Genomic DNA, 23,896 nt, shown 5'->3' with positions numbered 1-23,896 from the left:
AGTAATTACTCTGTTTTAGTACTCTCTAGTTCATTTTGGTGTATTTATATATTTAGTCTATATATTTATTTATTTATTTGTCTATGTTGTAGCAGTCCTCTCTATTTTATTGAATTTGTAGTATTCTTCAGCCTATGTATATTGATGCATTGTTTATGATTGTTTGTATTTTTCATAAATTATTTTAAAATAAAATCTGTACATATTATGTACTTGTAATAAAACCAAACGGCTTTAAGTGTCAATATAGTTGTATTGTATTGTATTTCCCTTTGTAGTATTACTGTATTATTGTGTTGTAGTACTCACCCTGTTTTTAGCACCCTCTCGGGCTATTTTGAGTGCTATAAAGAGGGGGCGGGGTCTTTTCCGAATTAGGAGTGGATTTGGTGACGTCACTGGAGCCAGCGCCCAGGCTACTCGCTGACACACAAGTTGAAGCACGCGCCTATCCTTCGACAGGAAGCTCCAGAGCGTCAGATGAACATGGCGTTGAGAGGAGGGAGGACTGTCATCACTCCACGGAGGTAAACAACCGCTGCATAGCTGCCGCGGCCACAGCTTTTACCCTGAAAGCCAGTGAAGGATTACATGGGACTGCTGACGCCTCCCTGACAACATTTGTCTGCGTTTCGTCCTTTTATGACACTTTCTGGGACTCCGCGTAAGCCGTAGATAGAAAAAGGGGGCGGTAGAGCAGAGTTGACAGCTAACGTGTACCTGAATGACTTGACCACAGAATGTGTGCCAACCGTTTTAGCTAACCAGCATTAACTTGCGCACTGGGAGCTGTTATCGACCCTGCTCGAGCCTCATGCTGTTTCAGTGAACTCCTCTTGCACTAAGAGCCATTAGTTAGTCGATAACGACAGAACATGGTTCGGTAAACTGTTGCTCTGTATTTGCATACAACACACACACACACAGACACACAGTTTAGCTAGTAGTGTATTTACAGGGAATTCACTCACCTCAGCGTCATATGCCAGGTTTGTTTTTACTCTCAGCTTGTAAAGTGTAAGACGTATAGCGTTGAGGAAATGTCCGATAACCAGAGCTGGAACTCATCCGGTTCCGAGGAGGATTTGGAGCCCAGAGAGGAGCACGGACATCCCGTAGGTGTGGGCGATTTGAGCGGAGTCCTCAGTAAGGTATGTCCGGTTTTATTTTTACTCATCTCGGTCATTGTCACTGTCACAAATCAGGATGAAATGAGGCAGTTTGACAATATTATGACAAACAACGGCATGTCTGTTTAAGGGAGTAGTCAGCCAGGATCCTTTACCTTCTGTCAACATTTCCACACACACCCATAATCCCAAAGCCCCCTAATGTAAAAAGTGTAATGTATGTGTACGCACACTAGCCCAAAAAAGGCATCACAGACAGTTACCGATTAATTTGCTATGTTTATGGCTGTAAATTAATATCTAATTTCAGTTTATCATCTACTGTATCTGTACAATACTGTGTAGCCATTTGGTGATCTCATTTAACTATACATTGTTCTTACCAAAATAATAAATAAGTAGGGTAGGTGTGTGCTTTGCCTGGGGTACACAAGAGAGGTATCGGTGTTTATTATTATCGTTGTTTGGAAGAAGAAAAACATTAAGTCTGACACTATCAAGAGGCTTTAAATGTCACATAAATGCCACATGAAATGCAGGCTATAACAGTTAAACCAACAGCAGCAACAGTGTTTTTACTGAGTTGGCTTGTTTTTTCGCTGGGAGGACAGTATTTGTTAAATAGGTGGAGGAGGTTCTCATGTGTAATCTGTGTGTCAGGTCAATACTGTGTAGCCATCTGGTGATCTTATTTGGCTGCACATTGCTGTTACTAAGATACTAAATAATTAGGACAGCTGCTTGTTTTGTTACTGGACAATTTTCTGGGTTTTTCCTGAAGCCAAATAGAAAATGAAAGTATATCAAATTGTCACTCTGCTGGATGCAAAATTAAGTCTGTTTCAATGGAAATGTATTGATAGAAATTTTTAATGGTCACTCGATAGTTGCAGGTGACGCCTCTGATTAACTGCTTGCAAAATGTGGCACAGGCCAAATTGCGATTCTGGAGGCTTCTAAACTGGATTTCAGATTCTTATGGGTGACGTCACGACCGGTTGCCACTTGGTTTTGCTTGGGGAACATTGGTATTTCGGGGATGAGCCCATATGATAGGTATTGATCCGATAATGGCTAATTATGGCTAAGCGGTAATGCATCAGCCCGAACATGTTGTAGGTTTAGTAGTTTAGGTAATAATAGTATGTGTTAAATGACTTCATTACTATAATTAGATACTCAAGATTGTAATATTGATATGGGACATAAAAAAATGGTATTTGAAGCCTTAGGGTTTTTTTTCAAAAGGGTAATCTTCTGGTTTACTATGATGAAGATGAATTGAAAACATTTAATGGGAATGAGTGAAAACCAGAGAAGGCATTCAAAGAGTGCAAACCTCCATCAATAAGGCTGTTCAGTTAACCAGCTTTCCCACTGTGTCAAATATGCAAAACTGTCCAGATTACCACCAAAATCAAAGTTTTTTTTCCAGTAATACTGTTCACAGTCAGACAGACATAATTCCCTTCTTGGAAGTAAAAAAAACAAGTCAACAACAGACACTTAAGCCTACTGCTAGACAAAGTCTTGGTAACCTATTTTGCCATATCCCTTGTGCAATATTTTATTTTGGGCGAATTGACCACAGTTTTAATTGGTTAAGCTGCTCTGCAAGCTGATGTGCTGTTAATCTCACTGTACACTGTGTAACCAGATTGCACACTGACCTGCTAAACAAGCATAATGTCAGATTAAGGAACTCAGCATCCAGTAAGGCTTACCTGTTCAATCACACTAAGCCCTTTACACGTCACCCGTCTTGCGACAGGGAAATTCCACATGTCCTAAATCAGTTATTTTTGAAAAGCAGGTGGGGAATCTTAAGGTTGTAGTTCAGTTGTTGTTTTGCTGTATTAAGTTAATTGCTGTATAATGTGTTTACATGTGTGTAAATTAAGTAAATTGGACACCTTTCAAAAACAGCACCACCACAAAATGCAGCTTGTAAACATACAATTTTGAACCAACATACCAGGATCCAAAGTAGTAGTACCTGTGACGTAACAGTTCACATAAGGTGGTATTTATTTTCGAAACGTCATGTTCCATAACATTGTAGAGGTGTGTGTATTTTTCATATCCCTCATTTCACTACGATGTTAATAAAGTTCATTCTATTTTTCAGTGGACAAACTACATCCATGGCTGGCAGGACCGTTGGGTGGTGCTGAAAAACAACACGCTGAGCTATTACAAGTCTCAGGATGAAACGGAGTACGGCTGCCGAGGTTCCCTCTGCCTCAGTAAAGCTGTTATTACTGTGAGTAACACTAACACTCTTTCCTGAAAGTGGCAATCTTTTGTTCTTCTTTCATGTTCACAACTTTGCCTCTTTCAAAACACTGTCGTTTTTGTAAGACTTCCACATTTTTGGAAACAACACTATTGCTATGAAAGCCACCAAAGTACTGTCATACACACATTCACTGCAAATAAAGAAAAGGCTGCTCTGTAGAATATGTAATAAAATGCAAAAGTACAGTTACAGACTTTTTTTGTGAGTGTCACTTCACCTACAGCTTGTGGTGTTTTCTTTTTTTTATAATTCAATTTAAAAGTGAAAAAGCCAGGGAGAGTAACGCTCAGCTGTTTTGGCTTCATGTCCATAATAACCACAATAGTTTTATTTCCACTACAACAAACAATGCGCTGTTTGTTGGGAAGCTTGATACCTGTGATAAGATGGATTTCATTAGTTTGTTAATCCCGTCAGAAATTAAATGATTAAAAAGCTTTAATGGTTAACTAACAGTTAACTAACAGCATCAGCTGCATTCACTGATATTTATAGCCAGTGACCGATGTATGTGCCCAAATAAATGATTCAGCATCAGCTGTGATGATGTTATGAGCAGTTATCAGAAAGTAGAAAAGGGCTGGTAGAAGAATTGATTGTAAAGCCATATTTTTATTGATTTGTCTAGAGGTAGACCAATCTGTTCTGGTTGATTAATCTGGCCCATATTTGCTGTTTTTAGCAATCGGCATTGGTCGATTATCATTTATCAAAGCCTCCACATCTTCCGCCGCCAACTAAAATCACATTTCTTCCGACTCTACCTTGACTAAGACGACGGCGACAAAAAAAACAACAAAAAACCCTAACCTTTATTATTTTAGGCTTTGATGAAATTTGCTAAGAGGATCATCTTTGGCCTCCGTTTAGAAAATACATCATAGCTGTGTGTTGTAGTTTGCAGTTGGTTGGTTTTGCCTTTGGAAAGCCAAGTGAACCCCCAGAAAAACTGAGTAGAATCTTCTGTAGGTACAAAAATACTTTAAAAAGTTTCCTTGTTATCAACATGGTTATTTAAAATGCTCATATACTGTTTATTTATTACCTGAGGAATTTGAGAAGAAAACTAAATGGCAGCAATATAGTCCTTTTAATCATTTTATCCCCCTTTTCTACCTGAGGCCCTTGCATAGTTTTGAATTTTTTGGCATGAGATCCATAAGATGTGATTCAGATGTTGAGCGTCCACCATATGTTTCTCCTAAATACATGGAGGAAATACTCCGCTATTTCCTGGATCCATGTGTGTGCCTGAGGCTTGACTCAATCTTGACGACCCTAATCAGAAACTTGACTGTGGATCTTCATCTGCAAATGATAAGCGCTAACAAACTCCTGATCATATCACAAGTTGTGCTTTAGGGTGAACTGTCAGCTGACTTGTTCTAGTGCCAAAGTATCATGCTGCCTTGCGCAACAATCTACTGGAGATGTCATCGTGTGACTAGTAATGCTGTTTCGCTGCACTGGACCGTCCAGCTCTTGACGACTGTGACCTCTGTTAGCATTAGCACACAATTGTAGCAGCAGACACTCATAGCAGAAGCTTATTGGACTTTTGTTAATAGCTTGTCTCTGAGATTCATAGGAGCTGTCACACTTATGTTAGCACGGACAATATAAATCCACACTGACACTGCTGTGTCAACACAACAGTGTGAGGCACCGTTTGCCATTAGATGTATTTGTTCAGCTTTATCCATTCCCAGCATACGTAAATATTTGCTTCCATGTGGTGCTCGGCCGCAGTCATTTCTCATTCCAAGGGAAATATGCCTCAGACATATGAGGCGTAAATAATACAGAGTTATAGCTTGTGATGGTAATCAGCTGTGAGTTACTGCCTTTTTAGAAAAAAAAATTCTCTTTTTCTTTCCTTGATTCTTTCATCTCATAAATTCACATCATAGATCAGACACACTGTACATGGACCATTATGCAGTGAATTATTTGGCTCAAATCTAGTAAGAAATGTGACACTAACATCATGTTTTAATGATGACAACTGATTGGAACTTGTATAAAGGAGTACAAAATAGTAGGGCTAATCATTATTCTCATCAACAATGGACTATATGCATGGAGCACCACTTACAACTTCTGCTAAAATGTAAGCCGCCTCCTTTACTTCCAGGCATTTGTCATAAAGGGGAAACTTTTTAAGGTAATATTAGCGATATTTCAATATAGATTGAAAATGTTGACACTGTCTTTTAGTAGTTGTTCTAGTAGGTATCCCTGAGGGATTCCACATGGCCAAAAGTGAAGCAAAGGCTTTTAAATGCAAGTATCATGGGGAGAACCAAAGTTGAGCACTGCTGCATCTCTCTGTGCACAGCCTCAGCTGACAGCTTACCGGAAATAGTTGCGCTGGCTTATTAAAAACCAGGGTCTGTGCATAAAGTCAATTCAGCTGGTGATAATTTTCTCCATTAATCATTTGGTCCATAAAATTTGGTGAGTCAAATATCGTCAAGTCATAAAACAACAAAACACATTTTAAAAAGTTGTTTTTATTGTTAAAACACACTGTTTTGATCAATTAGTGTCACAATCAACTACCAATTGATTAATTGAGTTGTATTGTGAAACAGGACAAAAGAGCTCCTTGCATCAGTCTAGCCTCCTTGCACTCTGTCCAGACACGTCTGTATATACAGTTTGTGTTTAATTCAAAAGTAGTTATTCTGAGGTCTCAGTTGAGACACTTGTGTGTATGTCTGTAAGATAACTTGTGATTGCTTAATCGCGGGGTCATGTTTCAAAAATGCACTTTTTAATGACAGGAGCAAACATGCCTCCTGCAGCTCATTACTGGTGGCCTCCTCTTCCCTCATGCATTAGATTTTGTGTCTGTTTTGTCTGGTGCAGCGAAGTTTCAACAGATAAGCTTGTCTAAGCTTGTGAAAATTAAAAAAGCTGACATTTAGCTGTGTCTAGCTGTGTTGTTAATGTGAAGGTGCAAAACTGAAATGTTTGGTCTGTATTTGCAGTAACTTTGTATAGTGCTAATCTGACCCCAGGGCCATATATTGCCCATGTGTTATGCACAATATCTTAACAATATGTTTGCAACTGCTGCCTGTTTATGCCTCTCTGGTATATCTGAACGAATGGTTTCAAACACAGAAGATAGCAGTTCAACTTACTGATGGAGGCAGCAGTGGATTACCAACTTTTGTGTGCTGTGATTTAAAATGTCTTATTTTTTTCCATGGACCTTGGTGCAGGGAGAGTCTGCTTACAAACGGAATTTTCCAGTTGGAAAAGGCTGTCCGACACTGAGATAAAGCGGAATATAAACATATTCTTACGATACTGTAGACTTGCACACAGAATTGTCGCCACACTCAGCAAAGTCAGCTTTCATAATGTGTCAATATCTCATATGAGCAATCTTCTAAAGCCTTTAATGCTACAGATAAATAACACTAGCATTAGTACTAACTAAGTACACAAGACCTGATTTCTGTGTGCATTAGCTGCAGACTTATTGGGGATCTGTATCTCTGAAGGCTGTTAAACACTGCTGCCTTTTTTTGATACAGTACATGTTAATATGAGGACACTGACTGACCTACTTGTAATTCCTTTTCTCACTGGAATTGGTGAGTGGTACAGACTGGATTTGTGGTAGTTTGGAGGCTGGGTGTTTTCTACAAAGATGTGACAATTTGGGCTTTTTCTAATTCTTTCAATTGAATCGTCTTGAGGTAATCAAAGAAATTAAGAAAGAGGAGAGGTTAAGTAAACAGGGAGTGATGTCAGGCTTTGTGGAAATTGAAAAATCATCTCTAGAAGGAAATGAGACTCTTCCTCATACAATGTAACTTCCTCCATGTTGAAGGTTACCAGTAGGGTCAATGTGTGTGTTTCCTTGACAGAATGTTGTTCTTCGCTGTCACCCCTGTTGATTTAGCCTTCCCTTTCCCTGGTTCTGACTCTTGACACTTGGTGAGTCACTCTTTCCTCCACTGGAGCAACAGTGATCCAGATTCTCCAGGAAGATGTTCCAGGCTCCAGCATGAGCACGAGACACTGTATTTTGTCTTCTCCCTTGAGAGGATAATTATTATGATTTTTAAATTTGCACATATGTGGGGAAATCTGGGGTTGGATCAGTACAGTCTTTGTAGGGTATCTCAATGTTTACGTTGGTTTCAGTCCTCCAAAATAGTTTTAGGTACTCAAAATAATATTTTTATTTTTGAAAGGGAGCTCCCAGCTATTTATGTTTGGAGTTTGTGACTACAGACACGTACACCAGCCCCGGGGCTGGAGAGGACAGGAGAGAACTAGAAAGTATTTATGAAGCCAAGTAGTTATGTTTCAAGAGAATAGAGATATAGTCAGTTTGCCCAAAAACAACAAAAAAAACTTTCATGAAGATGTTTTTCATAAAAATGTTTTTTTCTTCATTCTCCTCTTGCTCTCTGTCTCTTTCTTTCTCTCTTTCCTGCCATCATATGAGGTTACAAAACAATTTTGACACATAAAGACCTTCAAATTAAATAATAGTTGGGGGGGGGGCTCCAAAAAATTGGGCCGCTATTGACAGATACAAGAAATAGTTTGTGGCAGTGGCTCCTCACTGGCTGGATGACAATACAGCTTTTTGAATTGACAAATGACAAACTGCTCTGTGTTTTGTCTACTCATATCCAGGTAGGAAGTAATTACATTGGCACAATACCTATTTGTTGATGGTAGGGCTGTCACTTTTTCCAAAACTCATGTTCGGACAAATATTACATGTCAGAGAATAGAAGAGGAAGCCTTTATTATCATTGTGGTACAGTTAAATTGCAGATGCTATTCTGATACTTCCCATTCTATGTGAGTCTGCAGAATCTTGTTCTCATCTACGATGAAGAAGCCTTGCAGGAGGTTAAGTTTGCGTGTGTCCCAAAGCCAGCCTTAGGTTGTTCCCAGAGCCAGGGTTAACTTCTTAACCCTGGTTCTGGGAACAAACTAACATCACTGTCCTATTTTTAAGTGCATATAAGGCCAAGATACGCTTCCAAAGCCCTCTGCTGGCCCATGAGTTCAGTATGATGGACTTCTAGGCTGTATATTTTGAACGCAAGAAGGGTTGGAATTAGAACCCTCCCCCAAAGTTTAATATAAAAAGTGACAGCCCTAGTTAATTGTGTAGTGTTATTTTATTACATACAAACACAATGGACTCTGTAGACATCACATTGAACGCAAGTTTCATGGCATGATACAAATTCTTTGTAACTTTTCTGAAAGTTATTTTACCACACGCAGAGATTCTGAAACTTTGCTATGTAGCATTGTAGTCATCAACATACGAACACAAGCACAAGCGCTTGTGCGTTAAACCTCGGCTTTAATTTATCTGCTTGTGTTTTTCACATCACACCCAGGCTGAGAGAGCACAGGACTGCTGAGATGAGCTTTGTGTGATTGATGATTGTTGACTGTAGCCTTGGATCCTCGTGAACTTCACCAGCCTGGCGCAGGCCTTATTCCCCAACCCCATTAAATGCATGACCTCAGAGGTGAACACCAGTAACTGATTTTCTCACTTTCCTTGAAACCACACTGCACTAAAATTGCCATATATCAACACTGATAAGTCACATGCAGTTATGTCCCACCTATCATTTCAGATGTTTTCAGTGTAGCAGAATGGTTTTGTGCTATTTTTGATCTGCCTCTCTTTTTCCATTTCATGTGGCATTTTGCAAATGTTCCCATAAAAGAGGATGCTGACGGTACTTGCTGATCTTTTGTCTGTCTTACAACTCCTACATCACGCTCGTTTCCTTCCTTTCTCGGCTGGGCTTCCTCTTCTTGTCCATCTCTGTCAGAGCACACATGCAGAATACATGCAAGTGCTGCTTGGTAACTTTAACACAAACATCTGATTCGGAAAGCTGACAGGGTTCAGATTCCTGACTCACTAACACCGATCATCTGGTCTTGGCCTCGGTGCCATCCAGGCGTCGGCATCATGGCCAAGTTACTCTCCTGCAATGAAACCTGTTTTAAAGACACCATAGAGGGCGGGGGCGAGGTCTTACCCTGCCAACTCATTAAGTAATAAAATCTTCAGTAATGATTTGAGAGGAGTCTCTTCTTTGGCCACATGTATTCTCTCAGGGGTATTCATTTGCAAGCTAGCAAATGTTAATGACTGTATGTGCTTGTGTACTGGTAGCTTGCCACGGTGAGTAGAAGTAGTGTTAATATTGTATAGATATAGAAAGGAAAGATCAATAAAGTATAATTATGAGACTTAACCTCATAGTGCCTCATTGATTAACTCATTCAAATAATCAATCCCACTCTTAATTAAACAAGCACCATAGTTGTTATATAGTGCAATCAGGAATTCCTTGTCAGCAAAATGAGATGGCTGACCTATATTTTTCTGGGACGCAGAAAAAGCGAATTTGTTAAATAGTGTGTTTGTTGTTTAGAATAAAAATGACATTTCAGATGCAGAAATGTGAAAGATCAATTTCACTGTGACATCATGTGCAGCACCTTTATTTCCTGTGAACTTGACTCGTTGGAGGAGGCTAACAACCACAAGGTGTTAGGCCTTTTTTGCTTTCAGTTAAACTGCGGTCTCTGCAAACGGTTTGAGTCCGTGGTCTCTCTCTCTCTCGCTGTGTCCTCAACTACGCTTGAATAAACCAGACCGTCTCGTGTAGGCTGTTCATTTCTTTCCCTGCAATTTGACCTTGCGAGTCATTTATCATTGGTGCTCACTGTAAATGTGTCCCTACAGAATGGCAAATGGCCTGTGTTTATATAGCACTTTTCTATTACTGATGACCAGTCAAAGCAGCTTTACACTACCCATATTCATCCAGTGCATCTATGTGGAGGGCAGTTTTTATCATACACATTCATGGAGCAACTGGGGACACATCAGCAATTAGACTAGCAGAGTCAGGAATTGAACACAAAAGCCATCTTTTTCAAAGAAATCCCGCTCTGCCACAAGCCCTTAAAGACCTGTGGTCAATGCGGCACAGGTAAATACTGGTCCCTCTGCCTCCTCCATCCGGCAGCACACACACACACACACACAATCACGCACACCAACATAAACACACAGTCCTTGGTTGCAGGCCATGCCAGCGCAGCACTTTCACAGTGCTGACAGTACACTGGAGGGCTATTAGGAATATGCTCTGTCCCACAAGTTGCCTTAAAAGGGCCTGTTATCTATCTGCCATTTCTCCTCCTATGGAATGGTGTCTGAAAGTGGACTCTTGTCTGCTGCTGTGCCTCTGTTTCATCTTTGTCCTCTATCTCTGAGATAGAAGATAGAAGAGATTGTTTCCCTCCATTTAACACACAGGAGGGATATTAGCCCTTTTATAGGATATTGATTAGTTTAGTGTTATTTTAAGTCCCCATGACCTCAAAAAAACTGAGTTCAAAAAATGACTGAGTTCAGTTTTCCATCTCTGAAATGCACCACTGCTATTGACATGCATTTTATATAGGGCTGTGTAATATATCAATATTATATCTACATGTACCGTATATCGTGACATGAAAAAAGATATGGTCTTAGATTGACTCAGCGATGACCTTTCACTGGCTGTTGCATTGATCATCTTCATATTTATTATGAGGGGGGAAAAAAAAGGTTAAATACACTAAATATTCAAACATAAATATTATATAAATTGGTTAAAAAAATCACGTGGAATTGACAATTATATTTTAAAAAGTCACATTAATTTTAAGCCTAATTGTTTGTATTGAAGCAGAATTTGAGCATATTTATAGGCCATTTTAGTGTGTCTTACATTGAAAAGCAGAAGACATAAACTAAGTATTATTTGAAATTATAATAATATAATAATATTATTAATAATATTATATTATTAGCCCAGAGAAACAACAAGCTCCATACACTGATATGCAAGATTGAGATATTATTTATAAGCCATATTGCCCATCCTTACCTTTAAACTTGACAGAAATATTGATTTGATTCATATATATCGATATAAAAATATGGCGATAAGGGTTTTTCCCATATCACGCAGCCCTAGTTTTTGAATTTTCTTTCTTTTGGAGGGAGTCCCCTCTTTTGGGTTGCTTAGCAGCATAGGCAGTCAATGTCAGTTGTGGAGTAACAATCATTCCACCACTGTTTAGAAGAGCCAACAGAAGCACTCTCTCTGTTCTGCCGTATGATTGGTCAAAGTCTCCCATTACACTACAGATTTCATTGTGAGGCAGAGGAGGTGCAGAAGTTTCCTTCTCTCGCTCCCACATAACTTGACTAACATTACAGTGAAACGTTATTATGGAATTATTTATCGATAACGCCAAAAATAAATCCAGTCTGCTGCGTCTTTTATAAAGGACCAGCGATACATTTTCCATGCCTTGATTAACCCTTTATTCTGTATTATCTCCCCTTGTGTTTACATTTTAGCCTCACGAGTTTGACGAGTGCCGACTGGACATCAGCGTGAACGACAGTGTGTGGTACCTAAGAGCACAAGACCCAGAGCACAGACACCAGTGGATTGACTCCATTGAGCTGCACAGGGTAAGTCACACGGTACACGTGCACAAACGCTGCAGACAATGAACTTCTAATAATCAAAAGACCCCAAATCCTTGTCATATAAGCCAACAAACAACGTGTCATGATTGTGTGCATATGTGTGTTTCTGTCAGAGTGTCAGAGAGGGGAGAAGAGAGAGGGGAGGAGTCCAGGGAACAAAAATCATCACTCCACCACTGGTGCGTTTGTTGGCAAGTCTCAAGGACTTTTTTATTTATTTCGTATGTCATGTCCTTCCTCTGTAAATGGGCTCTATCAAGTAATACTATCAGACCTGACTGAACAATTGTGCAGTGTAATTCACTTTTTCAACGGACATTTGTATGTATTTAAAAGTTACGTGCTACAGTTTTAAGCCGCTTTAAGCACAGAATGCTTCAGTGGCAAGTGTGTGTTTATGTGCACTGTGCAGGCAGTAGCAAAATTGAAACTGGTAACTGTTTTTTAATGTTGCTGCTGATCAATAGAGTTGAGTTTGATTGATGTGGATGAGGTTAATGGCAGCCACCACACCTTTTAGTCCGTCTGCCAAAAACACATGCAGCACACTGCTGCTTTTAGTTTGGGAAATCCCCCCCTCCCATCTCTCTCTCTCTCTCTCTCTCTCTCCCCCCCTCGCTCTCTCTCTCTCTCCTGTCCGTCCCACCTCATTACACTTACCCCAGCGCCAGGAATCCACCATGACTCAGTCGTGAACACAAATCTTACCAGCCGTTATCCCACCCACAATGAGTCACTGCTGAAAACTTCTCATCTTAGAGGGATCCACCTCCATCGCTAACACACATTACTCACAGCATTCGGCAGCCCAGCGTCTCCATGGAGACACAACAGCAACACACGGCTAACACTGGTGTTTCTATGATCGGAGAAAGTGAAACATCACAGTGTGACACTCGTCTCCGTCCATCTGTATTTTTCAGCTGCTTATTGCGGAACATTTCTCATATGCTGCAGCAGCTGCCACTTATTGATATTTGTCCCAGTAACATAAGGTATTCCTTTGCAAGTTGAAGTATATTTTCTGGAAACACAGTCACATTAGTGATTTTTAGAGGTCTGCCTCTGTTCAGAACCCCGTTTTTTCACATCAGCACAAAGGTTTATATCCTCTTGTCAAAAGTCAATCGTGTGTGTGTGTGTGTGTGTGTGTGCTCCCATCGAGGCTTTAATCATCAGACACACCTTCATTACACAACAGTAATTGCCGTGCTGCATGTGTGTAGTCATCGGGCTCAGAATGTTACTATTAGTCAGTGTTTTCAGATTTTTATCTTCAAACATCAACAAACCGTCTGCCTGTTTGGATGGGTTTGTGTGTGTGTGTGTGTGTGTGTGTGTTGTCATTAAACAGATAAAGTGACCTGGCGACTGCAATCTGCGCTGATGGAGTCAGTGTGGTAGCAATATGTTAAAGGCCAGTGTCTGAAATCCATGTGCACTCAGGCACCAGAGTTACTTCTGGTTGTTGACCTACAGTTACCCCAAGCTCTTACATCTGCCAGTCACGTGCGTGTACACATCCTGCCCTCTTGTGGTTGAGGTTGGAAGTGTCTCTTAAAGACACACACACACACACACACACACACACACGCACGTGCCTTTTTCTCCAGCTCCTACAGCATCTGTCACCCTGCTGTCTGTGCATCTATTCTGCGGGTGAGGCTGGTGAATCAGAGGAAAGCAGAACCAGTTGGTTTTACAGGAAGTCGGGTTTATGTTTCAGTTATGTTGCCATGGTGACCGAATCTGTGTTATGCTGCTGGTGATGTCACTGTCAGACATGTGCTGTTGCAACAACATTCCCTATGTTTTTCATGAGATTTTGAAATGTAACCCAGTAATGACAGTTGGACATCTGACATCTGTCAATTCACGTGAAGAATTGAGTTTTGTTTTTTTGTTTTGTTTAAAAGGCTGAGTTGCAGTGGTTTGTTTTGATTAAACCTTTGTTATAAATGAATAATTGTAATTGATCTTATTAAGCAAAGCTGCTTTGTGACAAGACGTGTCTGTTTTCTTTTAACAGGCTGATTCAGGATATGGCTCAGAGTCTAGTCTGCGCAGACATGGCTCCATGTTGTCTCTCACATCAGCCACCAGTGGCTTCTCCGCAACGTCCACATCCTCCTTCAAGGTGGGTTTTCTTCTTTGTGTTTACTCTTTGCAGACTTGTGGGCTGTTTGGCTATTCTTATTCACAAGTGGTGAAAGATTTTGTCCTTAAACACACTCAGGAATGTTTGCATAGTGGCCTAATGGAAATGCAAAAGGTCCTAAAAACAGTGTTGCTTTATCGTTTCTTTATCAGAAAGGGCACAGACTGAGGGAGAAGCTGGCCGAGATGGAGACCTTCAGAGATATTTTGTGTCGGCAGGTGGACACACTTCAGAAGTACTTTGACAGCTGTTCAGATGCTTCCAAGGATGAGCTGCAGAGAGACAAAGGTAAACGCCTCTTAAGCCGTGTTTCCATCGTCTGGTACAGTACGGTACATTTTTTTGCGTTTCCATTAGGGCCTATAACTAGCCCAACCCTTGGGGTACCAGAGTAAAATGGTACGGTATGGGTTAGAACAGCTCCACCCATGACAGTCAGCTGAACGGGTGACAGAAAAACTCCCTTGTGACCCGTGTATCCCATGGAAATCAAGGCAATTTTTAAATAGTAGTATACCACTATAAAGGAGAAGAAAAGACAAGGATGCCAGCAAACGGAAGCCTGCCGTTGTTGTCTGTCGTGTTGCTTTCCATGTCGTCATCACGCTATGTATCTCGCTGATGCGGCCATCAGACACAGCCCGCACCTCACCTACCAAATTAAGGTACTAATCTCAGTCCAAATGCAAACCTGACCCAGGGCTTTACCAGTCCAAACTAAACCGTACTTCACCAAGCCGAACTGTGCCATGACGGAAACACAGTATTTCCTGCCTACACTCAGATTACTGCCTCCAGCATCTCACTGTTATCACAATAAACTTCACTATTGTACAACAGTTCAGGAATTCTCATCATGTCTTATTTGTACAGCATTAAAGTGGCAACATTCATTATCTTGAGATTGTACTTGGAGGGAGAGCAAGACCTTCAATTATCACAGGGACAAACCCAGCAAGTGCACAATTAGCAAAGTCGTGATGGGCAGCCGTCTGCCTTGAGGTGTTGGAGTAAAAGGCAATAAATGAGAGAGAGAGCGGGAACATGACTAAGTGCTTTCCACAGAATGAGATAGAAAACGTGTGGTTTCAGCTTTTCCCACAGCTAAAGCTGTAAAACGGGATTTTAGTGGTTCGGTTAGAGCGAGGCTGATGTTAGGTGACGGTGTAGGGAGTTAATGAGTGTCCCTTATATACACAGACAGTTCTGTATTATGTGCTACAGTTTTTGTTACAAAGTTATGTCTTTGAACACTCCGAACAAAGATTATGAAAATATAATACGATATAAAAAAAGCAAATGAACGAATTTGGGGTAGAATTTGCGGTGATTAATCACAATGAATCACCTTCACCATTGCTAATAACTAGCTCTATAGACTCAAAGTTTGTTAATGAAGCAAAAATACAGGTTAATCAACCACTTCAACCACATCTACACACACTCTCCACCTGGAATCTACTACCTCAGTAAGTAAAATAATGATAATGATAATGATAATAATAATAATAATAATAACAAAGCCTAGTGATTAATGCACTCATTTAGACAGCACTTATGGGAGACGTGAAGTGGATGTTGTAAGGAATGTTACTGTGTGTGTGTGTGAGTCTTGACTCAGACAGACGGGGCAGTTATTCTACAAACCCCCTCACCCTCAGTCTTGACTCTCTGTCCTGCCATGGCAGCCTGTGTTGGGCGTCTGTGGATGACCACGTTGAATGAAGCCATGGTTTTGTTCTCCTCACCTCCCTCTCTCCCTGCCCTCTCTCTCTTTCTCTTCCTCTCTCTATTCTCAAAATGAAACCAGACCATTGTCATGTTGTCCAGCACAGCACAGCACAGAGGAGTTCTGCCTCTCTGCTGGTGCACTTTGAGTTGAGAATAAGCCACAAGGCATTTCCTTGTCCCGTAACCCTGGATGACTTCCACTCAAGAAAAGGCTTGTGTGTGTGTGGCAGCTACTGTACCTATTTGGTGCTTTTGTGTTTCTTATCTGAATCTGTACAATTGTTTTCTTTCCAGTCGTGGAAGATGATGAAGATGATTTCCCCAACACCCGCTCAGATGGAGAGTTTCTGCACAACAACAACAATGGCAGCAAAGAAAAATGTGAGTAGAGCAAAAATACTTATAAAAAACCACATTTAAAAAGAATAAAGAATCAGAGTTAGAGATGTGGTCTGTCTGTCTGTCTTTCTGCAGTGTTTCAGTCTTTGATTCCCAAGGGAATCATCGGCATTGACTTTAAGGGTGAAGCCATCACATTCAAGGCTACCACAGCGGGTATCCTAGCCACTCTGTCCCACTGTATCGACCTCATGGTGAAGAGAGAGGACTGCTGGCAGAAGAGACTGGATAAGGTGCGTTAAATATCCAGATGGCCATGCTCCATCCATTTTTTTCAGCTGGTTATCTCTAGCTGTCCTCCTCTAACATATAAAGTCTGTACTGCATACGTGATTTTTTTTTTCCTGGATGAAAGTGGATGTCTTCGATTTTTTTGCTGACCTCAGCGCTGCATTACTCCTGAACTTGCTGAGTCTTCATTTTGGCGGTTCGAGTTTCTGACCATCACTTGAAGTAGAAGCAGAGTGCAGAGAGTGGGCGGAGACGAGTGTCAGGGGTGATGTGTGACGGACGGATTGCAGCAAAAATGAAAGGGAAGGTCTACGAGACAAGTAGTGAGGCCTGACCTCGGAGACCGCGTAACACAGGAGGCGGAGCTGGAGGTGGCAGAGTGGAAAATGCTGAGATTTCCGTTGGGATTGAGCGGGATGGACGGGATTAGAAATGAGCATATTCTAGGGACAGCTCGGATTTAACGGTTTGGAGAAGTAAGGTTGGTGGAGATGCTGAGGTCATGTGCAGAGGAGGGGTTGTTATTCTATTGCAACAGAGGAGGACACAAGGGAGAGGACAAGATTGAGAAGCCAAACGAAGTTTCACATTCACAACTAGGGCTGCAAGTAACAGTTATATTTATAATTGATTCATGGCTCTGTTTTTCTGATTAACTGGTAATCATCATTTGGAAAACTGGAGGAAGCCATCAATAAATCAGGAAGATCGTTTTATTAAACCAATTCATATCTCTCTATACATTTACTTGCATTCTCGTCACATGGGGGTCCATGATAGTCTGGTGTTCACTGAGTATGTGTACCTGAGCTCTTATTGTCTTACCTGGAAGCGTGCACAGTTGACACATACAGCCTGAGTGGTCACTCAAACAGAAACTCAAAGAAGAAACTCTATATTGGACCGTGTTGAAGAAGATTTTTATTTTCATGTAATACATGTTTTATCAGTCGATGGTTTTGTCACGTTGGAGAAAAAAGTTATCTTTGCAGCACACTGTACTGCACATGCTGTATATCACCAACATCCTACAGTTGTACATTCATTTTGTTTGTTTGTTTTTGTTTAGGAGATGGAGAAGCGGCGAAGGATAGAGGAGAGCTACAAATCAGCCCTCAACGAACTGAAGAAAAAGTCTCACTTTGGAGGTCCAGACTATGAAGTGTGTGCTCACTCTAACTCTTCTCCATAATACGTCATGTCTTGTAGATTTTTAAGCACTGGACTAACGTTCACTCTAAACGTTATTTGCAGGAAGGCCCAAACAGCCTCATTAACGAGGATGAATTCTTCGACGCGGTCGAGGCTGCTCTCGACAGACAAGACAAAATCGAAGAACGGGTGAGAGAAAGTATTCATTTAAAATGATAGTTGGTGAAAAGAGTGTGAAAAGTGTTTTCTTGACAAACGGGACACGACTAACTGTTGTGTTTCCAGTGCCAAACTGAGAAGACGAGGATACAGAGGTCCAGTCCTGTTCCGCTCGTGGACGTCCACTCCAACACCGGCTCACATAGATTCTCCAACAAGGTAATTGAATTGTTCACACGCAGTGAACAACACACGCTACCTCCATCACCTGCATTTCTACCAATTTTGTTATTTTCTTTCCTAATTTGTACTCATTTTATTTTGACGCCTCATCACGTTTGTGAAACTCTGTCTCTTCCCTCCTTTTGTTTTGTTTGTCCGTCGTCCCGCGCGGGGGTTCCGATTGTCCCAATAGCCTCGTTATAGTCAGTCCTCCCCCGCACTCGTAGTCAGGTCCCTTCCCCGTGATGACCACAGATTCAGCACAGAGGTAACTTCACTCACACGGTTTAAACTAGTCCCTCCTCCCTCTCTGTGGGAGGAGGGACCTCTCCCCACCATGTTCATGTAATAAGAATTGTGCATGTGCTTGTTCAAGTATATGTTGCATGACCGTCAGGCAGAAAGCATGAGCTCTTTAGCTCGTTAGCGCTAAAATGCAATTGTTGTAATTAAGGCTGTAATTCAGGATATCTATGCAGTAAATCTGACTCAGGATTACAGTTTATATTGAGGTACACATGTTCACCATTAACTAGGTGCTTACTAGCATGCATATAAGTAGCATACTGGCCTTTGTATTAGTAATTATTAAGCACGTAATAACACTTATGCTACATAACTTTTTTCTACCTCTATTACAACATGAATTAAGATTTTTCCTGTAATTAACTGCTAATTATCACTTATTGACTGTAAATGAATGCATTGTTAATTACTAATCAAGAGCTACTACTGCTACTTACATGCATGTTAGTAAGCACCTAGTTAAGGGTGAATATGTGTAACCTAATTTTCTTATACAGTATTATAATGATATTTATATAACACAATTACAGCGTTTGTGTTAATTTTTTTATTCTTTTATGTTCTCATTTATCGCCTTTTACCCCAAAATCCCATGTGGTAATGTGGCGTCACTTTTTAAAACGTGAATATCATGACTTCAAAAAATCAATATATACATACATACACATACATATATAATCTATATATATTATGATATTATCTGAGGACCTTTCCAGTAGAGGTAAGCCTCTCCCTTCTGTCCCTGACCTTATGTAACAGGTGGAGGAGATGGTGCAGAATCACATGACCTACTCCCTGCAGGATGTTGGTGGAGATGCCAACTGGCAGCTGGTTGTGGAAGAGGGGGAAATGAAGGTAGATCCATTATTTGTTTCTCTGGAAAATACAATTGTATATGAAATTGAACTAAAACTTGAGAAAAAAAAGAAAATTAATTTTAAAAAAAACAAAACATGGTTATGCATTGTTTTTGCTTTACCTTTCCGTGTGTGTGTGTGTGCGCGCGCAGGTGTACAGGAGAGAGGTGGAAGAAAATGGGATTGTTCTGGACCCGCTGAAGGCCACCCACTCAGTGAAGGGGGTGACTGGTCATGAGGTCTGTCACTACTTTTGGGACACGGCCTATCGCAACGACTGGGAGAGTAAGTGTTTTTAAAGGACAACTATGGAGGATTTTTTACCCTGATTTAACAGCTTTGGAGTCATTGTGATGGTTAAATGTCTTGTTGTGAGGAGGTTTGGGGGCTGTCTCCACTCCCCCTGCTGTCTGTTAGCGGGAACACCAGGTCTTACGAGAAACAAGAATTGCTAAGGGTCAGCTGTGAGGATAAAGAGGTAGATAATAGATGGATGGATATATTCTCCATAACTGTGGGGGGGAGCTCTGTAGAGGAACTCTAAATCCAGTGCCAGTGTAGCCAAAGAGTCCGTTGTTCAAGCGTCATTAAAACCCTGCGTGTTCTGTTTTTTTTTCAGCCACTATTGAAAACTTCAACGTCGTGGAGGCGTTGTCGGAAAACGCAGCAATCATCTATCAAACGCACAAGGTGAGAGACGCACGGTATCGCGGGTAATCGTACCTCTCGTCTACGAGCTGCGTAATCTGACAGAGAGAGGTGTGTGTGTGTTACAGCGGGTGTGGCCTGCGTCTCAGAGGGACGTGCTGTACCTCTCCTCCATGAGGAAGATCGTCGCCAACAACGAGAACGACCCCGACACCTGGCTGGTCTGCAACTTCTCTGTGGATCATGACGACGCACAGGTGAGCCGCCTCCACAGCTTATTGTACGTCACTGATGAGATGCACATTGTTATTAAACCCCGTCGTCCTGTCACGGTTCACAGCCATCCAACAGGTGTGTCCGTGCCAAAATCAACATCGCCATCATCTGTCAGACCCTGGTCAGTCCACCAGAGGGCGACAAAGAGATCAGCAGAGACAACCTCCTGTGTAAAATCACCTATGTCGCCAACGGTGAGTGAGAATTGTGGAATTTTGTAATAGTTTGAAACCAGTGCTTTTTTTTTTTTTTAAAGTTTCTCAGATAACTGACGTGTGTGTGTGTGTGTGTGTGTGTGTGTGTGTGTGTGTGTGTGTGTGTGTGTGTGTGTGTGTGTGTGTGTGTGTGTGTGTGTGTGTGTGTGTGTGTGTGTGTGTGTGTAGTAAACCCAGGAGGCTGGGCTCCTGCCTCTGTGCTCAGGGCTGTGGCAAAGAGAGAATACCCCAAGTTCCTCAAACGCTTCACCTCCTACGTGCAGGAAAAAACCGCCAGCAAACCCATCTTATTCTGAAGCTCACAGGTAATAAAAACACACACCAGCAGTGTTTCGACATGTAACTTACTCCTTTAAAAGTTCACATATCTGTACAGGGCCAGGGTTGGGAAACACTGATATAGACCAGCAGAGCTAGGAATTGAACCCACAACCTTCCAGCGACCATGGCACTAACGCCTCACTTTTTTTTTTATGCTTTTACTTCTAAAACTTCAGTACATTTTATATCAGAAAATGACTTTTGACACTTAAGTACAGTAAATGAGTTTTAACTGAAGTACTGACTTCAACTTCTACCAAAGTCATCTTCTGGTGAGATTCACTTGACTCAAGAATCCCTTTAAAGACGTTCATTTAACACCTGTGATTATTTGTAAAATGTGAAATGTTTTCCATGTTTCTTTCCAGTGTGGACACACGTAGACGAGTCTCTGTGACGCTCCGACCACCTCCCCGTCTTCTGTCTCCTGTCACTGCTCTGCCGCCATGACGACGAGGCGCATTCACTAATTTGGTTTGGTTTCAGAAAACGACGCCCTCTGGTGGCCGCATTTCAACACGGGTGGAACGGACCTCCGCCACGCGAGACAGCCATTTAAAAAAAAAACAAAATCGTGCAATCGTAATTCATCGCGATCGTTTCAAAAGCAGTTCCTGTCTCGGTCTCACTAAATGACCGTTCCCTTCCTTACCCACAAGTCCTCGGGGCGGCTCCTTAAAGCACAGCTGACGCCATCTTCTATGGTCACGTAGAGAGAAAGTGACCTGCGAGAGTAGCCATCACACCACGTCAAGACTGTTTTCTGGCGGATATATTAATAAATAAATGTACGTATGTTCTATAAGAGGTTTGCTATCGCTAAGAGTTCAAATATATCTTGTGTTGATTTGTCTTTTTATTTTCCTGCATAGTCGATTCTCAGCCTCCTGGAGAAGTTTTTTTTTGCGAGCGACTGTTTTGATTTAAAATCGTATGAAGTCCAGAGAGCCGTCATCGACCCCGGTGACCCCTATGACCTAAGACTTGACCTTTTCTGACCGCGTCGCTCTCATGAAAGCGCCTCACGTCGGCGCCGACGGAGCGGCGAGTCGAAGAGTCCCGTTTCTGCGTGTAAAAACACACGTACGTGTACATTAACGGGGTTTTTTTTTTGGAATGTTCAATGAAATGTAAATTTTCCAGTGAAGGTTCTGAGCTTTTTTCCCGTCGTGCCCGGATGCCTTAGTGTTGCAGGAAGATGTAGCTTCAGGTGAGAGAGTCAGTGCACCTGTGACATCACTAGTGAAGTGCCTCGTGGCTTTGTTCCCTGTTATTACTGCTGAGGTTTTCAGCCATGTTTCTCTCTCTCTGAGTTAACGTAAAGCACATATTTTGATGACATTTTCTTTTGCTTATGACGCCAAGAAAGAATTGATCCACACTTTTTTTTTTGTTGTTAAACTTGGGAAAGTGAGCGGCCTTGGCGGAGGGTCCCAGTGCTTTCTCTGGTTATTTCTTGCGTCCTATGATACATTTGCTGAGGGCTTACGTGACTGTTTTTAGTTCTATCGTTGTGAAAACATCAGGTTTTTTCCCCCCAGTGTTGCCACCTCAACCTCTCAGTCAGTATTTCTGCATGTGCCGTGCAACTAATGGTTGTTACGGAGTAAGCGTGGGACGATATATGAAAGTATTCACACCCAAATAGCTGCAGTTTATAAAATTACAAGCTCTTAAATGCATTAAATTAACATTTTGGTAAGAATATCTTAGTCCATAACTGCTTTAAAATAAAAAATGATTTGGCTTTCGTCGCCTTGGAATGAGCCTTGTATTTTTACTTCAGGAAAGAGGCTGCCGTCTTGTGGATGGAACCAGTCAGTGTGTGTTTGTGTCACTAAGCAAACAAACAAACAAAATAAATCCCGCCCCCTGCAGCATTTTCAGGTTACAAAATAGTGATTTTCATGCTTCTATAGCATCCCGTCCTTACTGCTCACACATGCCGTCACAGGTCTTTGTTCTTTTTTTTCCGACAGGTCACAGGAGGGAAAAGCACAGGTGAAACTGACGATGGCCACGTTCCATTTAGCTTACCCAGGTTCAGGCTGCGTCCTGGCTCCCAATCGCACAGGAAACGAACAGCCGTCGTCACAGTTATCAATAACACCTGTGCTTTCCCTGCTCACATTTGCTTTGAAAAAAAGTACTATAAACAGTTTTGAAGAATGCAATATTAGGTTTAAATTTACATTTCATTTATTTTCCAGGTTTTTTTTTTTGTTTAAACTAAATCATTTGTACTTGTGGTCATGTACTATTTCAGCTTCGGGGCATCGGACTGATTCACCTTTTACATTTCAGAGCTCACAGTGTACAAAGGCGTGTGCGTGAGAGACTCAAACGTGACATCGGATCAAAGCTGTGTCGCCTACGCAGACATTTCTTCCACGAGTTCTTAGCCGGCTGAATGTAAATGAGACATTTTGTTTTGTAAATAATCTGTTCATACTAATGCTGTGGGATCAACTTACAGGTGTACTGTGACAACGTGGCACTCGTGCCGTGTTTAAAAAGTGAAATAAATAAGTTCATCCTCCAGGTTTCCACGTGTGTTGTTGTGTTCAAAAGATTAAAAAAAGAGACTTCATTTCATTCAATTTGAATTTGAAACATTTTGTTTATGTCTTAAATAACACACTGTACAATATTTTGACATGAACATTTTAAAATTGATTATTCTAACTAGCACATGCCAAGGCTGTGAGTAAGGCCACTTCTGAGCTTCCACTGTGGAAGAATCTGCACTTCCTGTTGCGACCTTCTACACTCACACTCAGTCACATCCATCTCAGATGTAAAAGTTCAATAAATTAATTTGTATGGCTTTAGTTTTCCCATAAACCGTAGCGATAAGAAAAAAGAAGCAACCTGCCCCTAAGAGAAGAGTCCTTCAGTTCACAGCTGCAACGTTATTCAAGAAGGATTGTGCAAGAGGTGATTAACAACACTGAGACAGTAACCCATGCATTCACACGGAGGGTCTGCATTTTAAGCAACAGATGTCATCACAGCATTATGGAATTAAAAAAAAAAAAATGTATAGCTCTTTGCTTTTTTGGAAATGAAGATTTCACAACATTTTAAATGGGGGGGAAAAACCTTGTTTTTCCACACGATGGGATAAGCTGACTCTTCAGAGGCCTTTGCCGGGTACTCGTCAAAGACTTAGACCAGTGTTTCCCAGGCCTGGTCCTCAGGGAACACTGAGAACCAACAC

General features: G+C 41.3%; 1 protein-coding gene across 4 annotated transcripts; it reads left to right on the top strand.

Moving 5' to 3' along the window:
- The first annotated feature begins 460 nt into the window (after positions 1 to 460).
- Positions 461 to 23,215, top strand: LOC131445894 (ceramide transfer protein-like). 4 transcript variants are annotated; one of them, XM_058616632.1, is made up of 19 exons: positions 462 to 1,151; positions 3,259 to 3,393; positions 11,867 to 11,983; positions 12,115 to 12,180; positions 14,031 to 14,138; positions 14,312 to 14,447; positions 16,185 to 16,271; positions 16,365 to 16,522; positions 17,590 to 17,682; positions 17,775 to 17,861; positions 17,958 to 18,050; positions 18,247 to 18,321; positions 19,119 to 19,214; positions 19,369 to 19,501; positions 19,836 to 19,906; positions 19,993 to 20,121; positions 20,205 to 20,334; positions 20,524 to 20,660; positions 21,045 to 23,215. In XM_058616632.1, exons 1-18 carry the CDS (start codon positions 1,041 to 1,043, stop codon positions 20,649 to 20,651), a joined length of 1,953 nt encoding a protein of 650 aa, XP_058472615.1. In that variant the 5' UTR covers positions 462 to 1,040; the 3' UTR covers positions 20,652 to 20,660; positions 21,045 to 23,215. The 4 variants fall into 4 exon arrangements, with proteins under 4 accessions (XP_058472616.1, XP_058472615.1, XP_058472614.1 ...); XM_058616631.1 differs by having other exon boundaries at positions 12,115 to 12,192; XM_058616633.1 differs by lacking the exon at positions 18,247 to 18,321 and having other exon boundaries at positions 461 to 1,151; positions 12,115 to 12,192.
- The last annotated feature ends 681 nt before the right edge of the window (positions 23,216 to 23,896 follow it).

This window comes from Solea solea, chromosome 19 (genome assembly GCF_958295425.1).
Source record: "Solea solea chromosome 19, fSolSol10.1, whole genome shotgun sequence".
In the NCBI taxonomy this organism is placed as follows: Eukaryota; Metazoa; Chordata; class Actinopteri; order Pleuronectiformes; family Soleidae; genus Solea; species Solea solea.
Note: the sequence above shows the minus strand (reverse complement) of the source record. Positions and strands in the feature narration are given on the sequence as shown.

What these genes read in the sequence shown, in the direction of transcription:
- LOC131445894 (XM_058616631.1), top strand. Translation starts at nt 1,041, where the DNA reads ATGTCCGATAACCAGAGCTGGAACTCATCCGGTTCCGAGGAGGATTTG. An exon ending in CACCACTGGTGCGTTTGTTG is followed by an intron (nt 12,193 to 14,030) that starts GCAAGTCTCAAG and finishes TTCTTTTAACAG; the next exon opens with GCTGATTCAGGATATGGCTC. An exon ending in CGTCCACATCCTCCTTCAAG is followed by an intron (nt 14,139 to 14,311) that starts GTGGGTTTTCTT and finishes TTTCTTTATCAG; the next exon opens with AAAGGGCACAGACTGAGGGA.